Source organism: Melanostigma gelatinosum, assembly GCF_949748355.1.
Source record: "Melanostigma gelatinosum genome assembly, chromosome: 7".
Classification (NCBI taxonomy): domain Eukaryota; kingdom Metazoa; phylum Chordata; class Actinopteri; order Perciformes; family Zoarcidae; genus Melanostigma; species Melanostigma gelatinosum.
Window position 1 is genome coordinate 9,737,901 of NC_136640.1, and position 22,619 is coordinate 9,760,519.

At 42.1% G+C, this 22,619-nt stretch overlaps 1 protein-coding gene across 1 annotated transcript in view; it reads left to right on the forward strand.

Annotated features, from left to right (window-relative positions):
- Positions 1-1,194: 1,194 nt before the first annotated feature.
- Positions 1,195-22,619, forward strand: part of dync2h1 (dynein cytoplasmic 2 heavy chain 1) — a gene marked incomplete at its 5' end in the record, with an annotated part of 75,376 nt that continues 53,951 nt past the window's right edge. The window contains 39 exon segments of the mRNA XM_079271574.1: positions 1,195-1,377; positions 1,590-1,763; positions 2,257-2,395; positions 2,719-2,837; positions 3,168-3,312; positions 4,104-4,249; positions 4,399-4,485; positions 5,116-5,250; positions 5,652-5,765; positions 5,871-5,982; positions 6,340-6,464; positions 6,717-6,892; positions 7,134-7,329; positions 7,459-7,554; positions 7,813-7,974; positions 8,131-8,229; positions 8,494-8,637; positions 8,911-9,135; positions 9,571-9,698; positions 9,973-10,088; positions 10,363-10,490; positions 10,706-10,855; positions 11,071-11,276; positions 11,891-12,046; positions 12,163-12,277; positions 12,828-12,998; positions 13,748-13,906; positions 14,695-14,763; positions 14,978-15,132; positions 15,630-15,762; positions 15,890-16,007; positions 16,167-16,279; positions 16,432-16,545; positions 16,695-16,845; positions 19,412-19,617; positions 20,717-20,899; positions 20,996-21,178; positions 21,365-21,588; positions 21,935-22,050. Of these exon segments, the coding sequence (XP_079127700.1) occupies positions 1,195-1,377; positions 1,590-1,763; positions 2,257-2,395; positions 2,719-2,837; positions 3,168-3,312; positions 4,104-4,249; positions 4,399-4,485; positions 5,116-5,250; positions 5,652-5,765; positions 5,871-5,982; positions 6,340-6,464; positions 6,717-6,892; positions 7,134-7,329; positions 7,459-7,554; positions 7,813-7,974; positions 8,131-8,229; positions 8,494-8,637; positions 8,911-9,135; positions 9,571-9,698; positions 9,973-10,088; positions 10,363-10,490; positions 10,706-10,855; positions 11,071-11,276; positions 11,891-12,046; positions 12,163-12,277; positions 12,828-12,998; positions 13,748-13,906; positions 14,695-14,763; positions 14,978-15,132; positions 15,630-15,762; positions 15,890-16,007; positions 16,167-16,279; positions 16,432-16,545; positions 16,695-16,845; positions 19,412-19,617; positions 20,717-20,899; positions 20,996-21,178; positions 21,365-21,588; positions 21,935-22,050 (5,671 nt within the window).

The following is a 22,619-nucleotide window of genomic DNA, read 5'->3' on the forward strand; positions in this document are numbered from 1 at the left end:
TACCAACACACTTTTTCAAAAATATTTCATATGTTTGTTACATACATTTGTAACACATACCATGAGCAACTGTCATGACCTTAGCTGTTGTTGTTGAATGAATGCAAATGTATTGTTGTTTTGTCTTTGTTAAAACCACAAATGACATACATGGTCAAATTTTACATAATAAATTATAAAATATAAACCTTGTGCTTCTTAAACTAGACCTATATGAGGAAAAAAATTGTCTAGCTTAATTAACCACGGCTGAAACTGCCTGTCTGAGCAGCTATCCTAAGCAAATGGCGTAAGTACACTGCGTAAGTTTCTAGTCCTTCTTATAGGTTCCGCTGTGTCATGTGGTACAAGTGATCGTAGTTGCCTGGTAACCACGCAAGCATAATCCTGGCTACACACAGGCGCTAGTAACGGATTGCTAAAGCTCTCATCCATGATTTGAGTTCCCAAAAATGCTCCGAGAGTGGAACATTTGGTGAAAAAAACGGTATGCAACCAAGGTTTTGATTAACGTTAACGTTAGTTGGCTAGCGTGCTGACGTCAAGCCAGCTAGCGTAAGATAAAGTGCTTAACTTTATTTTAGACGTGGCGAGCTAACGTTAGCAAGTTGCTGGTGTCATTTGCCAAAGCTTAGTTATGGCTAATGCTGCAGCATAACTTTGTAAACACTATTTTAGTCCTTCTCATGTAACGCTAAAAGAGGCAGAAGACTGTCTGGACGCATGCTGGCTTCATAAGCTAAGATTAACGTTAGCACATTTAAGATAGTATAGTTAGCTAACAGTTTAGCAGCGATACCAGCAGTGGTTAGCGCTGCTCTAACACATCACTTCACTAGGTTCGTTAGTTGCAAAGACAGTGAACCGGAAAAGTTGGATGAGTATGTGGTTTGACGGAGTCTTAATACGATTTCTTTATTTCTGGGTCGGCGTAACCAACACAAGAATCAACGTAAACTGAAGTCAGGCTTGCTTGGTATGGCCCCAGTTTGTCTCCTGATGCAGTAATTAGCCTGGTCCTAAAATGGCACATTTATTAAATCTACAGTAATAACCACGAGACGTCAAAAAATGATTTGTACGAGTCTCTGTTTTACACAATAGCAGCCATATATCCCTCCCAAAATGTGGTAATTTACAGTTTTATTTTTTTGTACAGCTTTCTGAGCATCAGTACATCATTGCAGCTGAAAGATGCCCCACGGTTCAGATGATGCTCGCAAACAGTTCATCCTGACCACCAGTGGAAACTTCTATGGGATAAAGGCTTCTCCGTCTCTGCTTGACAGCCCAGAGCTCAATAACTTCTTGGACGATGGAAATGAATTTGTCCTGTCCGTCTGCAGACATGACAGCGTGCTTCACTTGTCAAATAAGGTAACAAATGTTAAAAGCATTACAATAAGAATGTCCTAGAGTGTATTAAACTATCCATGTGAAAGAATTTGATCAAAACCCCCCTTTTTTCACTGTATGTGTCAAACTAAACGCCTGGTAGTATGTACATGTACATGTGCAGGTCATGTAACACATAACAACAATTGGCTTGACAATGATCCTTTTTTAAATATTTCATCTTCCTTTGTCAGACTGGAGCATCAGGGGACAGCAAAGAGAAGGTGTTGGTGTTCTTCAAGCTGCATCCCACAGTGATTACAGAAGACAACCTTCACCAGAGCCTCCTTGTGTCGTCGATGCTGGAGTCTCCCATCAACACCCTCTACCAGGCTTTAAGACAAGTCTTTGCGCCTGTACTGCTGAAGGTAAGCCAGTCTCTGTGTATTAAAGAATTCCACAGAGGCTTTTTGAAAGATGGAGGCTTTGGTAGTAACAAAAAACACAGTGGAAGATACTGTTGGACCACACAGCCAACGAAACTGTAGGAGGATGTACAATTTCTGAACACATTTCAAGTTGGAATTAGTAAAAATATTTTCTATATTCTTATTTTGAGAAATAAGCGCGCTCCCTGACTATTAGAATTGAAAAGAAAGAAAAACTTGAGATAGTTTCAAACACATTATTGTAAATAGATATTACTACACCACTATAATGTACATGAATACTTTTCAAGTGTTTCCCCCTGAAGCTTTTGATTAAGAGATTAATAACAAAACAAGACTATATAAGTGTCTATCTCCCCCCCCCCTCTCTCTCACCTCTCTCACCTCTCTCTCTCTCTCTCTCTCTCTCTCTCTCTCTCTCTCTCTCTCTCTCTCTCTCTCTCTCTCTCTCTCTCTCTCTCTCTCGCTCTAGGATGAGCGCTGGAGTTCAGCATTGGACCCGAAGCTGGCCGGCCTGCTGAGTGAGCTGGAGCTTGGCCTGGGCTCAGTGGTCCGCCAGTCTGGAGCACAGCCCTCTGCCAAGAGGGGCCGCACAGAGGAAGATGTTCTCGGTAGGCATGAATATATTTCTGCAGAAACAAGTACACAGGTCTGGGTTGTGGTGCATATAGAATGATCATAGAAGCTGCATATATATATATTTTTTTTTATTATTTTTTTTTACAAACAATTGCATTTTGGAGGGACTTAACATTAAGCATGTGATTTTGTGAAATAGGGCTGCACGGTGGTGTAGTGGCTGCATTTGTTCACGTTTTAAAGGAGGCTGTCTAGTAAAGAAACAAAAACAACAACTCCTAACTGAATCTGACAACAACAAAGATACATTCGGATTTTCAAACGATGTACTCATATTTCTTTTCCAATCTTTCAGGCATCCTGACTCCCAGTGATGAGTTCCAGTACTGGGACGATCTCGCTGAGTCTGCGGAGAAGAACAGTGTGAGAGAAAGGGCTACTTATTTCTCTGAGGAATTTAAACTCATACGAAAGGTATGCATGCAAACATTTATGTATCAGGAGGAGTGGCTACATTACATTCACTACATATTATTTCTATGTATACAAAGTGGTTGCTAAATGAATTATAAGATGAAGATATAATCTGTATCTGTACTAAGCAATGATTCCACAGATAAGTTAGTAATTAAAAGAAAGCCATTACATCTTGGTACACTTTGTTATTTTATGCCTTAACTTTGATTCTCAACATTTACATTATCTCACATACTGTTTTGAACGCTGTTTAACAATTGTTTTCGTAGCTGATATTTTCAAATTGCAGTGAACTAATGGGGAACTAACTATGTGTGTGTCCACCAGGAGTATGGCGGTCTTGATGCCTTGTCTATGCCGGATGTTATGGATCTGGTGGAACAGAGCAGAGACACTCTGGATGACATGTGGCGGCAGACTGATTTTGAGCCTTATCCAGAAACACGCATGGTCCGACTCATGGACGTCATCGGTGGGACTCTCTCACACGTTCACAGACCAAAACCAGGAAATGAGAACAAATATTTGCTGATGTTGTTTTTGAGTTACATTGTGCGTCAAGACTTCTGTGGCACAAAGATCATTTAGCGACTGTGGTTGTTGGTGAAATGCACATCTCTTGATTACTGAAACTGACTTTATTTTCTTACAAACTCCTCAGTATGCAGTAGCCCACTGCGCCCTATATACAGGGATGGGTCAAATGCAGAGACAAATTTCCCCTTCCGGGATCAATATAGTATAATAAATAAATAAAACAAGTCCGCGACGCATATTATATGAAGCCAAAGCCCTCCCAAGTCCATTGAAAAATTAACAGTTATCTAAAGTTTCCCTGAGCGCCAGCGTCCAATTTCAGTTGTTCCAATGAGTAGAGAGCGGATGCGGCCGCCTAGAGAGAAAGCGCTCCACCCAGCAGCTCTTTTTCAGAGCACTCTGAGGGCTTCTTTTTGAAAATCTGCGCCCTGTCAGCGCTTTCTGCTCGGAAAAAAACTGCCTGATGGACACTCGGCGGTCTCAAAGCAGGACCAGAATATGGCATGCCAATAATTAAATGTTGAAATGCTTGAGATGCAATCATTTACTAACAATGTTGACTCTGTGCCTGGACACCCTACATAAGAAACATTGCGTTGCCTTCAAGTAAAATGTGAAAAGTGGTTTGGTAGTCCTGGTGTGCTTGTGTACTTTTCCTGTGTTTGGGCTTCTGTATGTGGCAATGTTGTCTTCTTTTCTTTTTTTTGTGTTTTGTTTGTGTACAAGGTGGAGCCCTGGGAAGATATGTGCAGAGGAAGCTGAGCGGCCTTCAAATCTTTGAGGAGCCATTTGTATCCGTGAGGGAGAACATGAGAACGGGCGTTGCCATCTGTGAGCAGTGGGTTGTTGCCTGTGAGCATCTCACTGGACAGGTATGGAAGAGATCAAAATAGGAAATAAGTATGCACAAAACAGTTCCAAAAATCTCAACTTTTACCGTTTACTCTAATGCATATAAACCCAAAATTTGACTGAAAATCCAAACGCTGAAAACACATTTAATTTCCTTTTTTTCCCTCAGGTGTGGAAGAGACATGCTCCACACCCCTGGAAGGGAAACAAGCACTGCCCGCAAACCCTTCATTGCCTTGCAAAACGATTGGATGAGGTAAGATATGGTTTTAATCAGGAGTCAAGGAACCACTTTCTGTAGAATACACAATGCTTAACACTGCATATTTCTCCTTTTCACATGACATTGTGGTGCACTGGTTGCATCACATTCTGTTTAAATTATCTACGCAAGTATCCTCTTCGTCCTCTATTAGTTTCTGCTTGTTTGCAAAAGAGCAGACGTCACATTTCAATGGAATTTCCACTGAATGTTTATTTTTGAAAGCAGAACAAGGAAGGGAAAATAGCAGCCATACATGTATTGACAAAGACACTAGTTAGACACCTTATTGATCCAGAAAGCAGCCTACCCGCGTTGGACATTCATTCTATGTTCATATGTACAGATTTTGTGGGACAAATGTGGGAATTATGAAATATTTTTCCTGTTAGCATTTCCATTGAAGGTCTGACATTGGCGTTTGTCAGTTTAGCACGCTTATAGACGCGCTAAACTATGTTTTAGGAATCGTCTCCCATTCCCATATGTACAGCATCTTAGAATTAGAGCCACAGTCGGATAAGTCAGTTACAGATTGATGCTGTTGACCTACAACCAAACGCATAAATAAAACTGTTGACATAGATAACATGTGAAAACACGTTCCCTGTTTACGTCTACCAGGTGGTGACTCTCCGAATGGTTCATGAGAAAGTGCTGCGTCTGCTACCGGGAGGGAAGCAGCAGGCTCTGACTCCGGATCGTGTGTTTCAACCTTTCTCTGGACTCAACCCTCTGCATTACAACCCGTACACTGAGGTTAGTGGTAGGAATCGGTGAGTGTGTGCATATGTACTGTTTGTGAGACTTCTGAGTGACCTCGTTGAGCCGTCCTCATGCCGGTATTTTGATAAGTTCGGTGCCACCATGCAGGCACGGTATGGTACAGGTTCTTCATGCGTGGCTGCTTGATGTCACTTTGAACAGATTACTGTAACTGAGGGATTCTCCAATCATGCTCACACTTTCCAGCTACAGCCACCTCATCCTGCAATGACTTTGATACTGTAGTATAAGCACTTGTCTTGCGCCTGTAAACATAGAAAAGAAATGATGGTTATTTTAAGTTGCATCTTCTACACAATCTATTTAGGCAAGGATGAAACATCCCTCTTTAATTAACTTAGAGTATGACTCTTTGTTGTGTGTTTTTCTTGTAGCCTCTCTGGAGAGCAGCAGTGGCTCAGTTTGAGCGCCAAATGGCTCCGTCAGAGCAGGTGGTAGCCGGCAGACTAAAGAGCTACATTGCTGATGTACAGGACAACCCACAACAGGTAGTGAAACACCAACTACGTCAGCTCAGGTTGTTATGCGTGTGTGTGTGTGTGTTGATGTGGGAACTTACCGTAAGTGCCTGTGCGTGTGTGTTTGTTGTCTAGCTGTTGCAGGTGTTCCAAAAGCATAAGGAGTTAATCAGACGTCCCGCCATCAACAAGCAGCTGCAGTCAGAGAGAGAGACCCTGCTGGCCAGACTCCTGGACTACAACAAGGGTACACAGTTCTTCCCCACAGCACGTATCTGTGTCAGAGATAGCGTGACAGTGGGTTATTGTGACAGTGGGTTATTGTTACAGTGGGTTATTGTGTCTACACATGGTGTATCAAAGTGCATGCTGGTCTTCTAAAAACAACAGGAAGTCAGTGGCTATGACAGACAGCTCATGGAGGCAGTTAAGGCACTTTAAAACCCTTAGCGCCCAATTGTAGCAGTTTGAGTCAAAAATCACTTTCCTTCTCAGAGTCATAACTGACTGAATGCTAGATGTCAAAATGATGCGCATGATGTCAGTGGTGACACTTAGTTGTACCTCATCTTTGACCCCTCTCTACTTTTTAAAATGTTCTCAGGCCTGAAGAGTGACTTTGAGAGTCGATGCCACGGAGGCCCCGGAGACAAGTCTGGCCCACTCATTGGCAGGAACCTGCCTGAGGTGGTCAACAGAATTGTCTGGGTCCAACAGCTCATACACAAGGTAACTGAGTGTGTGTGTGTCTCTGCATGTGCACATGCTCACATGTGCCGTATGTGACTGACCAGCATTGATTTCCATTTGTCAGAGGATGAGCTTTCGTCAGATAATTAGACAGATAGGTGATCATATGAAAAATACACCAACAGCCTTTTGCTGATGTTACAAATCCAAATAATTCCTATGACGATGAAAAGAACAGTGTGTTCTGATTCCCTTCTCTTCTTTATCCCTGTGCTTGCATTCTTACGCTAGATTGAGGACTCTGTTCGCATAGCTGAAGCACTGCTCTCAGACCTGTCTGGGTTCAAGGGGTTCCTGCATTTCTGTGATGACCTGCTAGAAGTTCTGAGGGCGTATGAACAGGAACAGTTCGAGGACTGGTCAAGAGACATACTGTCGGGACTGGCTGACCCAAAGTCAGGGATCAGGTGAGAAATGTTGCACACTGTGACATCAACTAACAAGACCTCCAAGGGAAAGTTCTGAGCAACTATGAGTTTCATCTTAATAGCCACTAAAAGCATTCGGGTCAATTTATGTGTCAGGGTTTCTTAGACAGCAACATATATGCATTTCCTCAATAATCCTTTTCATTGATCAAGGGCAGTTCTGTTGGAATGGGTGCTGGTTTGAGTGGATCTAATTGTAATTCTCTCCCACTGTATATAGTCTCCAGGCTAGTAACCGTGTGATGGACCTGGACCATGTGGACGGCAGGCTAAAGATCCAGTATTCAGACAGGCTGGTGAGCCTGCTCCGGGAGGTCAGGCAGCTCTCTGCCCTGGGCTTTCCCATCCCAGCCAAGATACAACAGGCCTCTAATACTGCAGACAAATTCTACAGACAAGCCATTGTCCTAAAGCAGGTGAGAGTGGAGGTCGAGACGCACACGAGCACATTTTCTTTCCTCATTAATGTGTTTGTTTCTGTCTCATTACTTCTGTTTTTAGCTTGTCTCAAGCTCATATTGTAACAAAGTGTTCCTGCGTTGCAGGTGGCCCATTTCTACAACACCATAGACCAGCAGATGGTTCCCTCTCAGAGACCTATGATGCTTAGTCTTGCCCTGGCCTTTGAACAGGTCATCAAGGTACACAGCGGGAAATTATCAGGTTTTTTTTTGGCTTTGCTTTAGATATTTAATGTTGGAATAATTATTTTTATTTTTTATAAAAATCGAATGTTGTGAAACTTGGGAGTGCCTCGTTATAATTATATGCATGAAAAAGTAAAGGAACTTTCTCAAATGTCTTACATAGTTTACCAAGAAACCTGCTAGTCACCTATAAATTCTACCCGAAGTTCATATTTTGGACTGGAGTATGATCTTTATGCTTTTCTTTCTAAGAACCCTCGTTCTCAGTCAAAGGACTCGGGTGGTAAACTGCAGATCACCTGGGACAACCCCAAAGAGTTGGAAGTTTACATCGCCAAGCTGCAGTCTGCCGCCGAGAGACTCTCCACCGAAAACAGGAAGTTACGCAAATGGCACACTGACTTCATTGACAAGGTTGTAGCATGCTGTTATGTTTTTTTTTTTACTTCAGTTGTTTTACTAGATGACTGAATCGATAGGCAATTAACACAAATGATTTGTTTTGGAATCATGATCTGAGCTGAGTCACTAACGTCTTGCTGTGTGTTTGTATTTGGGTGTGTTTCTCAGGTGGTGACACTGATGAGTGTGGACCTGCTGAGACATCAGCAGCGGTGGAAGGATGGCCTTCAGGACCTCCGTACTGGCTTTGCCACTCTGGAGGCTCAGGTATTGATGACAGTCAGAAGCGTATTTGCCGCTGGCGTCCATAGCTTTACTGAACAAATCATTTTGTATATTCATGACGATAAACATTTGGAGAAACCCCCAAGGGGGAGCTCTGTGCTTCCTGCGATTGTCATTGTAAATAGGCATGGAACACAATTATTTTAGTGCTCATTACTAAGCTTTTCTTTGGACGTACACAGCCTGTACAACAAATGTTCCTCCTGCCTCCTTGGAAAACGAATGCATGTATGTGTGCGTGTTTAGGGCTTCAGGTCTGATGACATGCGGGCGTGGCGTCAGCACTGGAACCATCAGCTGTACAAGGCTCTTGAACACCAATACCAGACCGGGCTGGAAGCTCTGAACAAGAACCTGCCTGAAATACACATAGACCTCACTTTCAAGTCAGTATTTCCTCATTCCACCTCTCTCTTATCTCTGCCATGTAACTCTTTTTGTGTGGGTTGTCACCTTTTTCTCTCCCTCTCACATATGTTGTGTTTTGCCCTTATCTTGAACCACTGGCACTGATTTTCTGTCCCCCCCACCTCTTAATTCTGACTCTTGGTCATATTACCATTTCTCTTCCTGTCTATCTGCCTCTTTCTTTTTCTCTCCTCCAACAACATCATGAAGTAGTGTGGGTTCAATCTTTTCTTCTCTTAACTTGTTATTAGGCAGGGCCGTTTGCAGTTCCGTCCTCCGTTTGAGGAAGTGCGAGCACGCTACTTCAGGGAGATGAAGCGGTTCATCTCGATCCCAAACCAGTTCAAAGGAGTCAGTGCCCAGGGGGAGGAGCTTATCTTCAGCGTCATGATTGACAGAAATGCTTCTGGGTACCTCACCATATTCAGCAAGGCAGAGGACCTCTTTAGCCGTCTGCAGGCGATACAACACAAGTTCAAGGTGCCTGAACAACAGATTATTTTGATATCAATAAAAAATGAACCTTCTTTTACCTTTTGCTCATGTAAGCATTGAAACAAGCCATTGCTGTACTGTTTTCATTGAAAGAATGCTACTTTGATTATTTACACTTCTCTATTCATATACTGAAGCTCTGTTATTTTCATCGTCAGCATTTTTCACCTTTACATTACCTATGGTCACAGTGAGCGCAGCATATTATTGTTTCCCCTCTGTGTGAAGCCATGCATATCTAAACCGGAGGGAAAAGCCCTCAGTCAACCCCAGACTTCTCTTTTTATCTCTCCTTTTCATTAGTTCTGTTTTTTCTTTAGTCATTTATGTCTTGTTGTGACGTGTAGCTTGTCACCTTCGATGCCGAGACATTTAAAATCTGGAAACATGAACTGCACTGTGATTGTGTGTGTGTCGTAGGAGTGGGTGGTGCTGGGTCAGGTTGATTTCGAGAAGTTAGTGGAGAAGCATCTGAACTCGGTGCAAGACTGGGAGAGAAACTTCAAGGCCCTGAAGGCCAGAGGGAAGGAGTCCGAGCGTCTGCCCAGGTATAGCTCACACATGTTAACACAATATAACTAAGTTATAACTTCTCAACAGGAAACACAAACACAAGTTGTTTTTTTTGGTACTCTGCTATGATTCAGCTTTTTCAGATGTCACGGAGTTCTTCTTTAACCATTTGTAGTTGTAGCTGGCATTTTATTTGCCCTACCAGGATCTTCTTTGGTTCACTTCACGTTATTTGACCTCACAAATATGGAAATTGACATCATAACAATAGAGTCACAGACACTGATCCCTTTCTTCCTCCTCCGTCAGCCAGGAGAAGGTCGACTGTATTACAGTCAACTGTGAGCCAGTGAAAGCTGTCATCGATGACCTGATCCAGAAACTGTTTGACATTCTGCTCTTATCACTCAGGAAGTCCATATATGGTAAAAACAGACAACTCAATTGTCTCTTCACTTTTCCCCCACTTTGTTTTTACTCTTTTACAGCATTAACATTGCATTGTTATATGAAGTTATCACTGTACTTTCCAACAATCAGAAGTCAAATATTTCCCTTTTTCAATTTCTTTGTCTGGGCTTGTGTGTTTCAATTTAGTTTTTCATTCTTTTGGTCCAATGTCATCTCCTTTTGTCTTACTTTCTCTTTCCTTTTCTGTTTCCTTTCCTTTGTGCATGCGCTCTTCCTTCTTGCTTGCAGGGCACACCCAGGCCATAGACTGTTTTGTTTCAGAGGCAACGGAGACCTTGTCCACTCGACCAGAGAGCATGGAGGAGATTGGCGCGGCCAGTAGCAAATATAGCCAGATATTAACCCGCAAACCAGAAGTAAGACAAAAACACTGGCTAGCCACCGTCTTTAATGGTATTACTAAGGCTTTAGGTCTGTGCAAATAGTTCTCATACTTCCTGAGTCATGCTGCCAAATCATGGGGATTTTAGAACTAAAGTTAATTTCCTTCATTCAGTCAAATCCTTTTGCTACCTGTCAAAGAAATGAAAGAATAAAGTCAACTAATAGTATACTGTGTGTATGTGTATAGATCCTACCTCAGTTCCAGTCTGCTGAGGAGAAGAACCGCTTGCTGAGAGCAGTGGCTGGGGGTGGCCTGGACTCGCTGTCCTCACTGAGGGCCAAGTGGGACAAACTGGAGCTTGTCATGGAGAGCCACCAGCTTATGATCAAAGATCAGGTGACTCACAAACACACACACACACACACACACACACGTTGGATCATGTCTGAAAAAATTCTTATCAAAGATTTTCTGTAACAGCAGCTTTTTGAGACTTCTTCTTTTCCCCTTCTACCTTTCCTCTCCTTTACCCATTTACCCCCAAAATCACCCCGTCCTTTCTTTCTCTGGCTGTGTGCTACTTTCTTTCTCTTGCCCTGTTCCTCCCTTAGGTGGAAGTGATGCGAAGCAATGCTGCTGGTCGTATCGACGCCTACAGGGCGGACCTTGACAGGTTTAAGGCCCGCTGGGACCAGCTGAAGCCTAAAGATGAGATGCTTGAGACGGGTGATCATGCTGCCCTTGTTGCGTGCCTCCAGACCATCAGAGACAAGCAGCAAGAGTTCCAGGAGCTCGAGCTTGTGCGCAGTAAACTGCTGTACGTTTTTTAAATTTTTTATGTGCTGTATTTATACTTTTTTTGAGGATAGCTGATAAGGATGTTTATTGCCTTCATCTTTTTAGAACACGCTGTGGCCAGAAAATAGCGTCTAATAATAATAATATTAATAATTTATATTGGTGTGATTGTTAGTAGCTTTACTAAATCTGATGTGATGAGATTATAGCCATAAATCTAACGAATGATTCAGATACACTGTAAAAGTTAGCGACTCAACAGGAAAGAGCATCTTGATTTAGATTTTTAATGTCCTTGGGCTTACTGCTCTCTGTTTATCTAGAGATCTATTTTTCTATTTGAAGCTACTCGGTATTATATACTGATGCAGACCAAATCTGAAATGAGAAGAAATACTATATTTATTCACGGCCACCTCCCAATTACACTACAGCCAGAGGCAGCTGCAGCCCCAGACTAGAACTTCTCCTACTTGTGAAGTTTCATATTCTTCCTACAAGATGTCAGGTCTCAGCACAATCAAATCAATATAAAGTGTGTGTCTTACACATAACTTAATGATGAGTGCCTCTCCTGAATTGCAAATGCCAGCACTGTTGAATGAAGGCTTGACTTCTCTCTCCTCTCCTCAGTGAGGACTGTGCCTATTTTGACCTGAGTTCTCCAGATTTCACTCTGGCAGAAAAGACAAAAACAGACATGGAGGAGTACAGCCAGATGTGGGGTCTGTATGAGGAGTGGCAACAGGGCTTTACGGAAAAGGCCCAAGAGGACTGGATCACATTCAGGTAGGGAGGGGGTTAGGTTGAGACCTGGAACTCAATCTTCATGATTTTCTTTTCTTTTTGCGTCACTATTCTGTTTTCAATTGTGTGTTAATGTGTATGATTCTGTTGTTTTACAGGAGTAAGACATATGCGTTTGAGGAATTTCTGTTTGCGTGGCAGGACAGACTTAGGAAGCTGGAGCAGCCTACTGCCATGTCTGTTAAGCTGCAAGGCGAAGTGGACAAATACAAGGTAGACAGTAGTACAGTCGGGGGAATAACATAATCATCATTCTTCATGTGTTTTGAAGGAACGCGCCTCAAAAGCCTAAGCAAGACCCTCGAGCAGGACTTAGACTACAATGTTTATTACACTCGACAATGAGTTTTGGATGATTTACTGACAATTCAGCTGTTCAGCCTGCGAGGGTGTTAAAATATTAGTCCGTGTAGCATAATGGGAGAGCAATCACCAAATTCAGAAGGCTTCTACTTTTGTTCAGAAAATGACACGACAATCCGCTTAATGCAATACATTTTGTGAAAGTAGAAGCTTTGTGTGTGTGACACTAGAAGAAAGGTTACACGATCATCAAGATCAAAAGGGTTTAACCTCTGGGGACCATAGCATGTAGAGCAAATGACACGGTTCTGAATATATACTGTTTGTAACTACACCAAAGAAGAAAAAAAAGAAAGCATCCATGTTGGAAAAACTGTAGATGAATGGTTAAAGTTTTATCTTTGACACAAGATTTGATATGACTGAAGATCTCACATCCTTTATTTTCACATATGTCTAGAACCTGGTGCCAGTGCTGAAATATGTGCGTGGGGAGCACCTGTCCCAGGACCATTGGTTGGACATGTTCCGTTTGCTTGGCCTTCCAAGAGGGACAACTTTAGAGAGACTCACCTTTAATGACCTCCTCGGTGTGGCGAACACCATCATAGAAAAGGCTTTGGAGCTTAAGGTATGTGGGCACACACTTATGCAAATACATACAGGGGGGAAGCCTACACTTCTGTAGGGACACACACCTCTGGAAATTGCTCATATTTAGTTTGGTCTTTTTAAGTATGCGGCTATGATTTATCAAAACATATTAATCCTTATGGTTACAAACATTAGCGCAACTTGTGACCAGGGCCACTAGGAGGCAGCAGCAAGTAAGAAATTGCAGATGTATTAGTAGTAAAGGAAAAGCTCATGACCATATACTGTAGGTTGCAGACATATTCACGTACAGTATATAATTAAGAGTTTGGCATGAAGATGAAATATTAGCATTTCTTGTGTTTTTTTTTTTTCAACAAATCCTAATAGACAGCCAAACCTTTTCTTCTCGTTTCAATCTGAGGTTTTGCTTTTGATATACTTTACAACGCAAGCACTTGTTTACTGTAGTGTTGGACATGAAGGAATGATTGAACTGATAATTGTGGTGTTCTTATTTCTTATCAGAAGGATTCAGTAATTATATTCTGTAACAATATGTATAATTAAACAATTTTGGTAAGGATAATTGTACATGCCAAGGTGTGCCACATCTACATTTTCATACATTTTCCTCCAGCTTTTGAATATTTTACGAAAGAAGACACACAGGCGATGCAAAAATAAAAGCCCACAAGTCCAGAGGAGTAATACAGGTGGGTCTTATAGGATAAATGTGATAACTGTATATGACATTTGTGTGTGCGCGCACGCTCTTGTATTTAGGACCTGAACAGTCGTGCTCAGGCAGAGGTGACAATCAGAGAAGCACTGAGGGAGCTGGATTTGTGGGGAGCTGCAGCTACCTTCAACCTCACGGAGTACACCGACAGCAGCCGGCGCACTCTCACCCTCATCAAGGACTGGAAGGATATAGTCAACCAGGTAGACACACAAGCACACCGAAACAAACAGATGTGGACTCAGGCGCTGTATATCAACACAAAACAAACACTTACTGCATGATGTCACGCAGACTTATGGTAAGACTGATTGAGCCTTGGCTAACTAAAGACAGAATGCCGTAAAGTTTAATGCAGGCAGAGGAAGATACATTTAAATGTCAACTTTGATGCACTCAAATATTTGCTCAGCAGTTTAACGCAGCAGTTACAGTGTGAGGGCTCAATATTTTCATAATTTTATTAGGCCAAGCACAAATAGCTCTGATGTGCTTTTCAGATCTAGGTGCTGGGAGTTTCGGCACACCACTGAATATTAAATTAAATCTGCAATTATTGAACCCATTTTGAAGAAATCCTCTCTTGAACAGTACTTAATTAGCTGCCCTGTTGTTAGCACACACTGTATGTACTTTTTAAGAAATCTCTCTTGCATGTTTCTTATGAAGTTGTCTCTAGTGCTTTTACCTAAAGGTGTGAGCCAAAACGCTGGACTTTGAGCATAATAATGAGACAGAAGTGTAGTTTGCATGCAGAGCAAGGCTTTTGAGAACCTTGAATTCTTAGGAAAGGCTCCTTCAGCTGTTCTCTAAATTTCCCTTTTTTTAAAAATAAATTGCTTTTGATAATCATTATTTCAGACAGGTCACTAAAAGCGACCACTTGGTGGACGGACTTGGAAGGCACGGAAATGCATATATTCTGGCACCATGAAACAAATAGTTGAGAATTATCAAACATTGGCTTCATCACCACTCTGTGCCCGTCCAGGTGGGAGATAACCGCTGTCTGCTGCAGTCTCTGAAAGACTCGCCCTACTACCGCAGCTTCCAAGACAAGGTGAGGTCAAACAAATCTACCAATATGCTTCTAGAATCTTTACTGCTTTATTTTAAAATCTCCCCAGCCTTTCTGTTTATTAAAGATACAGTATGTGTTCACTCAATCCAATGACTTGTCTTGTATTGTTGCACGTTTTTAGTTATTTGTTGTTTACAAATCCGTAATGAAGCAGCTCTAGCCGATGTTAAATCTTTGGTCTGTGTGTGTACAGGTCAGTCTGTGGGAGGTTCGTCTGTCAGACTTAGACGAGTACCTGCTGAGTCTGAATGCCATCCAGAGGCGTTGGGTTTATCTAGAGCCCATTTTTGGACGAGGGGCATTGCCCCGGGAGGAGGCCCGCTTCAAACGTGTTGATGAAGACTTCAGGTACTGTGTGTGTGTGTGTGTGTGTGTGTGTGTCACATCCAGAGAGCTGTTTCTCTGTATTGTAAATTGTTTGTCAGCCACAGTGATGTAGGTCAAATGTGGATCTTTTAAATTTGACCTAGTGATAGCAGGCACATTTCCCTTTTCCAGAAACTCCCCGTCTATAACGAAGCACTATCCATTGTATGTGGAACAACCTCACATTTAAGCTTAAAGTTGGCATTTAAACCTCAGTCATTGTGTCATTCCATATCCACTGTTGTTCCTACATCCCATACTGATTGTACATTGTTTTTTTGCTCAACAGCACATTGTTTTGTTTTGATTTATTATTCATTTTCTGTTCAAACCGTCAGGTTTAGTATGCTTAATATTCAGTATAACAGTAGGATGGTGTGTCTTTTTCTGGGATAGATGGACAGATATAATTTGTATTACAGGTGGAATGTGTTTTATCCACATTCAGTAACACAACACGGGCTCTATTTGTGTAACAGGTCCATAATGTCAGACATTCAGAGAGACAACAGAGTTGTTTCTCTGAGCTCAAGGGCTGGCATCAGGAACTCTCTGGTCACCATACTGGACCAGCTGCAGCGCTGCCAGAAGTCACTCAATGAGTTCCTGGAGGTACACACACACACACACACACACACACACACACATGCATTATTGTACGCAAAGACTACATACAGTACAGTATGAATATGAGTGGTAAATATCGTAACTTTTAAAAAATTGTTTGTGGTTGTCGCAGGAGAAGCGCTCTGCCTTTCCACGGTTCTATTTCATAGGAGATGATGATCTGTTAGAGATTCTTGGTCAGGCAACCAACCCGACTGTCATCCAGTCACATCTCAGGAAACTCTTTGCAGGTCAGAATCCCCTGTTCTGTTCTGTGCGCTTGTCTTTTTTCTTCTTTCTCCACTTAGTTATCTTTTGCTCGGCTCTCCTCTCATCATCCTCGTATCTCTTGTATCACGGCATAATCTGTCGGACAGTGACGATAATCTGCGTGCGTATTGTCCATTTAGGCATCCACAGTGTTGTGTTTGATGAGCAGTGCCAGCACATTGTTGCCATGTGCTCTTTGGAAGGAGAAACAGTCCCACTCAGAAACCTCATACGCATCTCCAGCCTCGTGGAGGTAAGTTTGTTTGGCAGAGGTTTGTATGAATGTATGTGCTATATGTTCAGTGTTGGATGTAGAGTATAACTGATGAGACACTTTCCAGCTTCGTATGTACAGTGCGCTGTTTATATTTGTAGCTCTGTGTGAACTGTTGTCCGTCTTTCTAGGTGTGGCTAAGTGAGCTGTCTGTGGAAATGAAGGAGACTCTGAAGCACCTGCTGTTTGAATGTATATCTGCAGGGAAGAAAGGAGCAGTGGACCCCTCCTGCTACCCATCACAGGTACACACACACTTTTTACACAACCCACAATACTTAGTTGAAGTTGAGATCCAAGACCACAAACTGCATGTCAGTAATTTGTGACCCAGGATGTGAAAAAAACATCTTAATTACACTGAACTTTCTGAACTTTCTTATTTTTGGTTTAGATTCTGTGTCTGGCTGAGCAAATCCAGTTTACCGAAGATGTGGAAAGAGCTCTAAAGGAGCAACATTTGCATCAGTTGGAGCTGGAACTCGATGCCAAATTAGAGCACTACACTACGGTGGAAACCAGCTCTGACGATCACGCTAATACAGGTACTTCTGTTTGTGTGTATGCATGCAAGACCGGTCAGACCGGTGTAACTTCGATGTATTGACGTTAAAGACGTCAGCTGTAGCTTGTTGTTCAAGTTGCTCATGTGGATCTGTCTTGACCTCCGTTTGTGTCAACTCCCATCTTTTCAATGACTTTATATGTGACCGTGCTGCCTCTAAAAATGGGTTTCAAATTCAGTGTGAAAACACCCTGAGTATGCTAACATGTTAGCCACAGCAACTTTATAAGGTAGTAATACTAGTGCAGTTCAAAACGTGCCTGTTTAGAAGAGGCCGGTATAACTTTCGAGAACCGCTTCACACACACTTGACACTGCACTTCCCTGGGTCCGGAGCTTGCCAAATGTGAAGTGGATCGGATGAAGGGTTTCCTAGAAAATCACGAATCAATATGTCCCGTTCATCTCTGGCCTGTCCGTCAGGTTTCTCTTTCTCTTCTCTGTTCTTGAATGTACTTTATAGAGCCACGGAGAGCAAGCTGTACTCAGCATGTCGTTCAGCAGTGTCACAGTTAATAGGGGTTCCCTCTCAATACACTGTCCAGTGTGTACACAATGCACTACTGATAGATGTGTCCCGTAGTTTCCATGCGTTATAGTTAGATGTCTGGTGATGTGTGACTGCCAGCTCGTTTTGGACTTTTTTTCTGACCACCAGTGGCCAAAATGCATGAATGCCTTTGTTAAATATTGGCCTGGACACATTTCATGCATGTTGAATAAATGTTAAACTCTGATCTTTATCTCAGTCATTCAAAATTGAGGTGACAAAACAACTTGTGACGCATGAGAGCGAAACAAACTCAGACAGGAGAAGCTGAAAGAAGCAGCACCCTGTGTGATGTTGTTTTTGTCAAGAGATCATTAAAGGCTCTGACATGTTTGTAACATTTTTAAATGATGCTCAGGAGGTTGTCCTGCTCTTTTTATCCCCATTTTCTTCTGCTTTTTTTGTTGGTTTCTTATCAAATTCCTGATAATGTCAACCTCCCCAATTTGCCGTGCTCTATAAACACTTGATACTTACGACTTGCTTTTTTCGTGACACTATCAGACTCCCTCTTGTGTTTCGAAGGATTGAGCTCTGATCAAAATCACGGGTTGTTGCTTAGGCCCGAGAGATTAATGCCAAATGACTGCTCTTGTGTAAATCTCTTGATAGCCAGTCAGACTCTAGAGGCTGCAGAGGGGCAGTACCCTTTCAAGCTGCAGATGCACTAGCCTGCAGGCTAATTTAATGTCTTGGGAGGGGGGGAGGGGGGGGGGGGCGGCTGAATAAATGACTACATAAAACATGACAGAGAGTTTTTCCACAGAACTTGAATTTGTAAAAAGGGCTTTTCAATTTAAATCAACGTCTCTTATTCATGCATGAGATGAAAAGCTCTTCCATAACCCTGGTAGTGGCATCATTTCACGGTACATTGCTGCAAAATTCCAAATTTCTGTCTCATGAAAATGTATCTATGAAAACAGTGCCTGTTTCAACTGCACAAAGTGTTACTATCGCCAATTTTCCTCATCAGTTACTTATTTTTTTACATTTTGTTTTGAAAATATCAAATATTTCAGCACAGTGTTGCGTTGGAGTTTATCATACTTGCAGATAATGTGGTTCATTTTGTGACTGTCTTGCATTCAAAACTCTACCATCAATACACACTTGAAATTGAACCCATTTCCTCGTTAAATGACTGGCTCCCTAAAACAACCAGGTAGACTGAAGAGGCAGTGGCAGTGCTGATTAAAGTAGCTAAAGTAATGGCAGGAAAGACAATTGAACTACCCAGTCCACATAAATGGGCTATAAACCCAGGTGGGGAGTGAGAGTGATCTCCTCTGACACAGGCCTCTGGCAGAGAGACAAGACAATGTTCATTTGGCTACTTTCTTTTTTTTTATTCGTTTTTTTAAATGTTTTTTATGTCATTTTTATGTATTTAGGTCAGGGATATTGACTTTCCAGAATATCAATGTGGCTGTATTCATGTCATAACAAAGTTTCCCTCTCTAAGTGGTTGGTCCTTTACACAGCGAGGGGTTCCGTTTATTCTTCCCACCGATTGATTCAATCCTGCATTTTTCTTTTTAGCAGCTGTCCTTACAGCTGTCAAACACGACTGTTTTACGGTAACAAAAAGCCCATTGCCATTCTGTCTGCTTACAATCGAACCATTTATTCACAAAACAAGCGACCTGTTGGGACTACCTCAGGACTTTGGGTTATTGAGCCCAGAACACGAAGTAAATTACTTTTTAAACCAAACGGTAATATGATTCTTACATATTTCATGTAATTGTTTCAAGAAAGGGAGGCAGAGAAATTGAATGTAAAGTTTTTGCTTTGAACCAACAGGGGTAGGTTTATACAGCACAGTGTGTAATATTTGATAATTCACTGTTTACTCCGGTGCGTATGTATTTTTTATTGGTTTGACCTGGTTGACTACTTTATGACATTTACAAAAGCGACCCTCATTTATAATCAAGTTTGTCATTTGCTCAACTTTACCAACTCTGCCATCCTGATATTGCATGTCTTACAGAGTCCAGTGTCCTGCAGCTGAAGCTGAAGGCCTTGATTCTGGATATTATTCACTACATCAGTGTGGTGAAGCAACTTAACCAGGCAGGAGTTACCAGCCCCGATGCCTGGGCCTGGAAGAAGCAGCTTCGCTTCTACATGGGAGCAGACAAATGCTGCCTCATACATATGGTGGATGCACAGTTCAGCTATACATATGAATACCAGGTGTGTTGACATGTAGATAGAGGTTTGATGCACTCTTCCTTCAAAATTGACCAAATGGACACACTTATGTTTCTTGGGCTGCAGTTAACCTTTTTAACTTTTTTCTGATCATTCAGACTATAAAATATATATTAAAAAAACTCAAGTGGTAATTGAATCTGCTTACTTAGTGTTCAGTCTTCACTGACTGGAAAGTGCCAAACATCAGCTTATTTGTGAGGCAACTAATTTGTGTCACTAATTTGTTTTCACTTGATAAATGACTAAATGGTGACTAATGGTGGTCACTTGTCGTATCACACTAGTGTCACACAATGTAGTAACGCCTGTTACCCATACACATCTGTACATGCTTGATGAGTTACAGATAGTTTTCTGCCCAAAGCTTCCTGCCGGGGAAATTCAAGGTCTGGTGTTACTGGGAAAAAGAATGATTGGTTACTTTGTCAACCGTAGATCAAAGATGTGTCTTGGAAAACGGGGGGAAAAACACAGGATAAACAGGAAGGCAACTCTGGCACTCCAAAATATAAAAATAAGTAACAACAAGGAAGGAAAAATCAAAAAGCCTTTATTATAGTGGCTAAATCATTTAAAAAGCCAACATGACTGCTCAGCTTGATTATACAGGTTAGGAGTCATTCCAAGCACCTCCCATGATGCTATCACAATCCCTTAAATAATTTAAGATGATAATCTTAATGGTACAGGATCTTGAGTGTTGTGAGAAATTGCCATCTTCTTACTCAGTGAGGAGATCACAAAAGATGTTCTGTTCCAGTAATATCGTTGAAATTCTTATTTTCTACCTTCAGGGGGCACTGTTTATGCAGAGATGAGATGAACTGAAGATGCCTTGCTTTATTTCCCCTCTGCAGTTCCTTTAAAACACCACAAGCTAGACTCTTGTCTCACTCGTTTTCATTTGCTTTTCATGCCTTTCTCCCTTAATCCATCATCTGTCTCTTTGCCTTTATCCTCTGCGGCTCCTTCCATCCTTCCCTCACTCGCCATATCTTAACTTCTGTCTGGGTATCACTGTGTTTCTGTCAAGGTCTTTATTGCTCACTTTTTTCACCCTACCTCTCCTGTCTCCCAGGGCAATGCGGCTAAGCTGGTGCACACTCCACTGACTGATAAGTGTTACCTGACTCTGACCCAGGCCATGAAGATGGGACTCGGGGGGAACCCCTATGGGCCCGCTGGCACAGGCAAGACTGAGTCAGTCAAAGCTTTGGGTGGGCTGTTCGGACGCCAAGTGCTGGTATTCAACTGTGATGAGGTATAAATAAATAAACACAAATATGCAATGAGCATTTCTGACCACACAGACAAACACAACACAAGACTGGTTGTTGAGAATGCGTCTGTTTTTCAGGGTATCGATGTGAAGTCAATGGGACGAATCTTTGTGGGCTTGGTCAAGTGTGGAGCATGGGGCTGCTTTGACGAGTTTAACCGCTTAGAGGAGGCGGTGTTATCTGCAGTTTCTATGCAGATTCAGGCCATTCAAGACTCCCTTAAACATCACAAAAACACATGTGAACTGCTGGGGAAGGAGGTTTGTAAATAAGAAAAGATTCAGACAAACACATACTGAACACACACAGTGCAGGTGTTCAGTCTGTCAATGAATCAGTTATGTATTTATCCACATCAAGCAATCAATGAAACTAGATTCATGCTACTGTTGTAAATAACATATTATTAATGAGAATAACTACTTCTACTTCTCTTCATCATTCAGGTGGAATTGGACCCAAACTCTGGAGTGTTTATCACATTGAACCCGGCAGGAAAAGGCTATGGAGGCCGACAGAAGCTTCCAGACAACCTAAAGCAGCTGTTCAGGCCTGTGGCCATGAGCAGGCCAGACAATGAGCTCATTGCTGAGGTCATCCTCTATTCTGAAGGCTTCAAAAATGGAGAAATCCTGGGCCAAAAACTAGTTGCAATCTTCAACTTGGCCAGGTAGAAATTCTTTTTTTTCGGTTTGGGTTGAGGTTGGATGAAGTGGAATACGAAATCTTTTACAGGTTAAAGAATCATCAACTAGCTAATTATGTGTGACCTGTCTCATCAACCGGGTCTTTTTGTCTGTGTGTTTACGAAATGTTTTTGTTTGTGTTCCAAACCAAATGATAATCTGAGGGTTACATTTATTCAAAATGCCTTACTCTGCCACTACAGTCTATTGCGATGTATTGATTTTGTGAATAAGTTGTACTCCGTCCCCTTAGCACTACAGCCGTCACTACAGTCGATTCGGACTGTTTGAATATGTGTGAAAATGTGCCTTTGTGTGTGCTGCGTCCAGGGAACTGTTGACTCCCCAGCAGCACTATGACTGGGGTTTGCGTGCGCTGAAGACGGTGCTGAAGGCCTGTGGCAGTCTGCTGCAGCAGCAGAGGAGGAGTCTTGACAAGGACAAGAGTAAGAACCCCCTCGGGCTATTTTTGTTATTTTAAGGTGCGATATTTCTGTGAGGCTTTTTCAATAGTGGAGAGTGACAGGAAAGTTTGGAGAAAGCGGGTGGCTCTTTGGCCATTACCTCGAGTCGCATTCATTGCTGCCAAAAGACACACAGTCCCATAACTTGTGTATCACAATGCAACACATACAGATGCAAACATGTATGAATGGAGAGTGTATTTGACAAATGTGACAAATGCAGAGTTACAGGATTTATTGAGCAACATGTCAGGATCTACGATCACATTCTATTAATTCTGAATTCTAAATGACCTCTGACCTAGCTCGGCCGACATATACGCCGATGTGGTCCGTCTGCAGTAAGCTAACATAATACTGGCTAACATATTGGCCAATACCAGATCTATTGTAAAACGTAATGTTCTCAGTGAATGGATCCCTTTGACACCAGCAGAATGCACAATCAATACATATTTGAGCAACAGTTTTTTGCAGTGTTACTCATCACACTTCGTGGGCCAGGAGTCTTCTAGTGTCAGTATTGAGAACTGATAATGAGAGCTACTGAA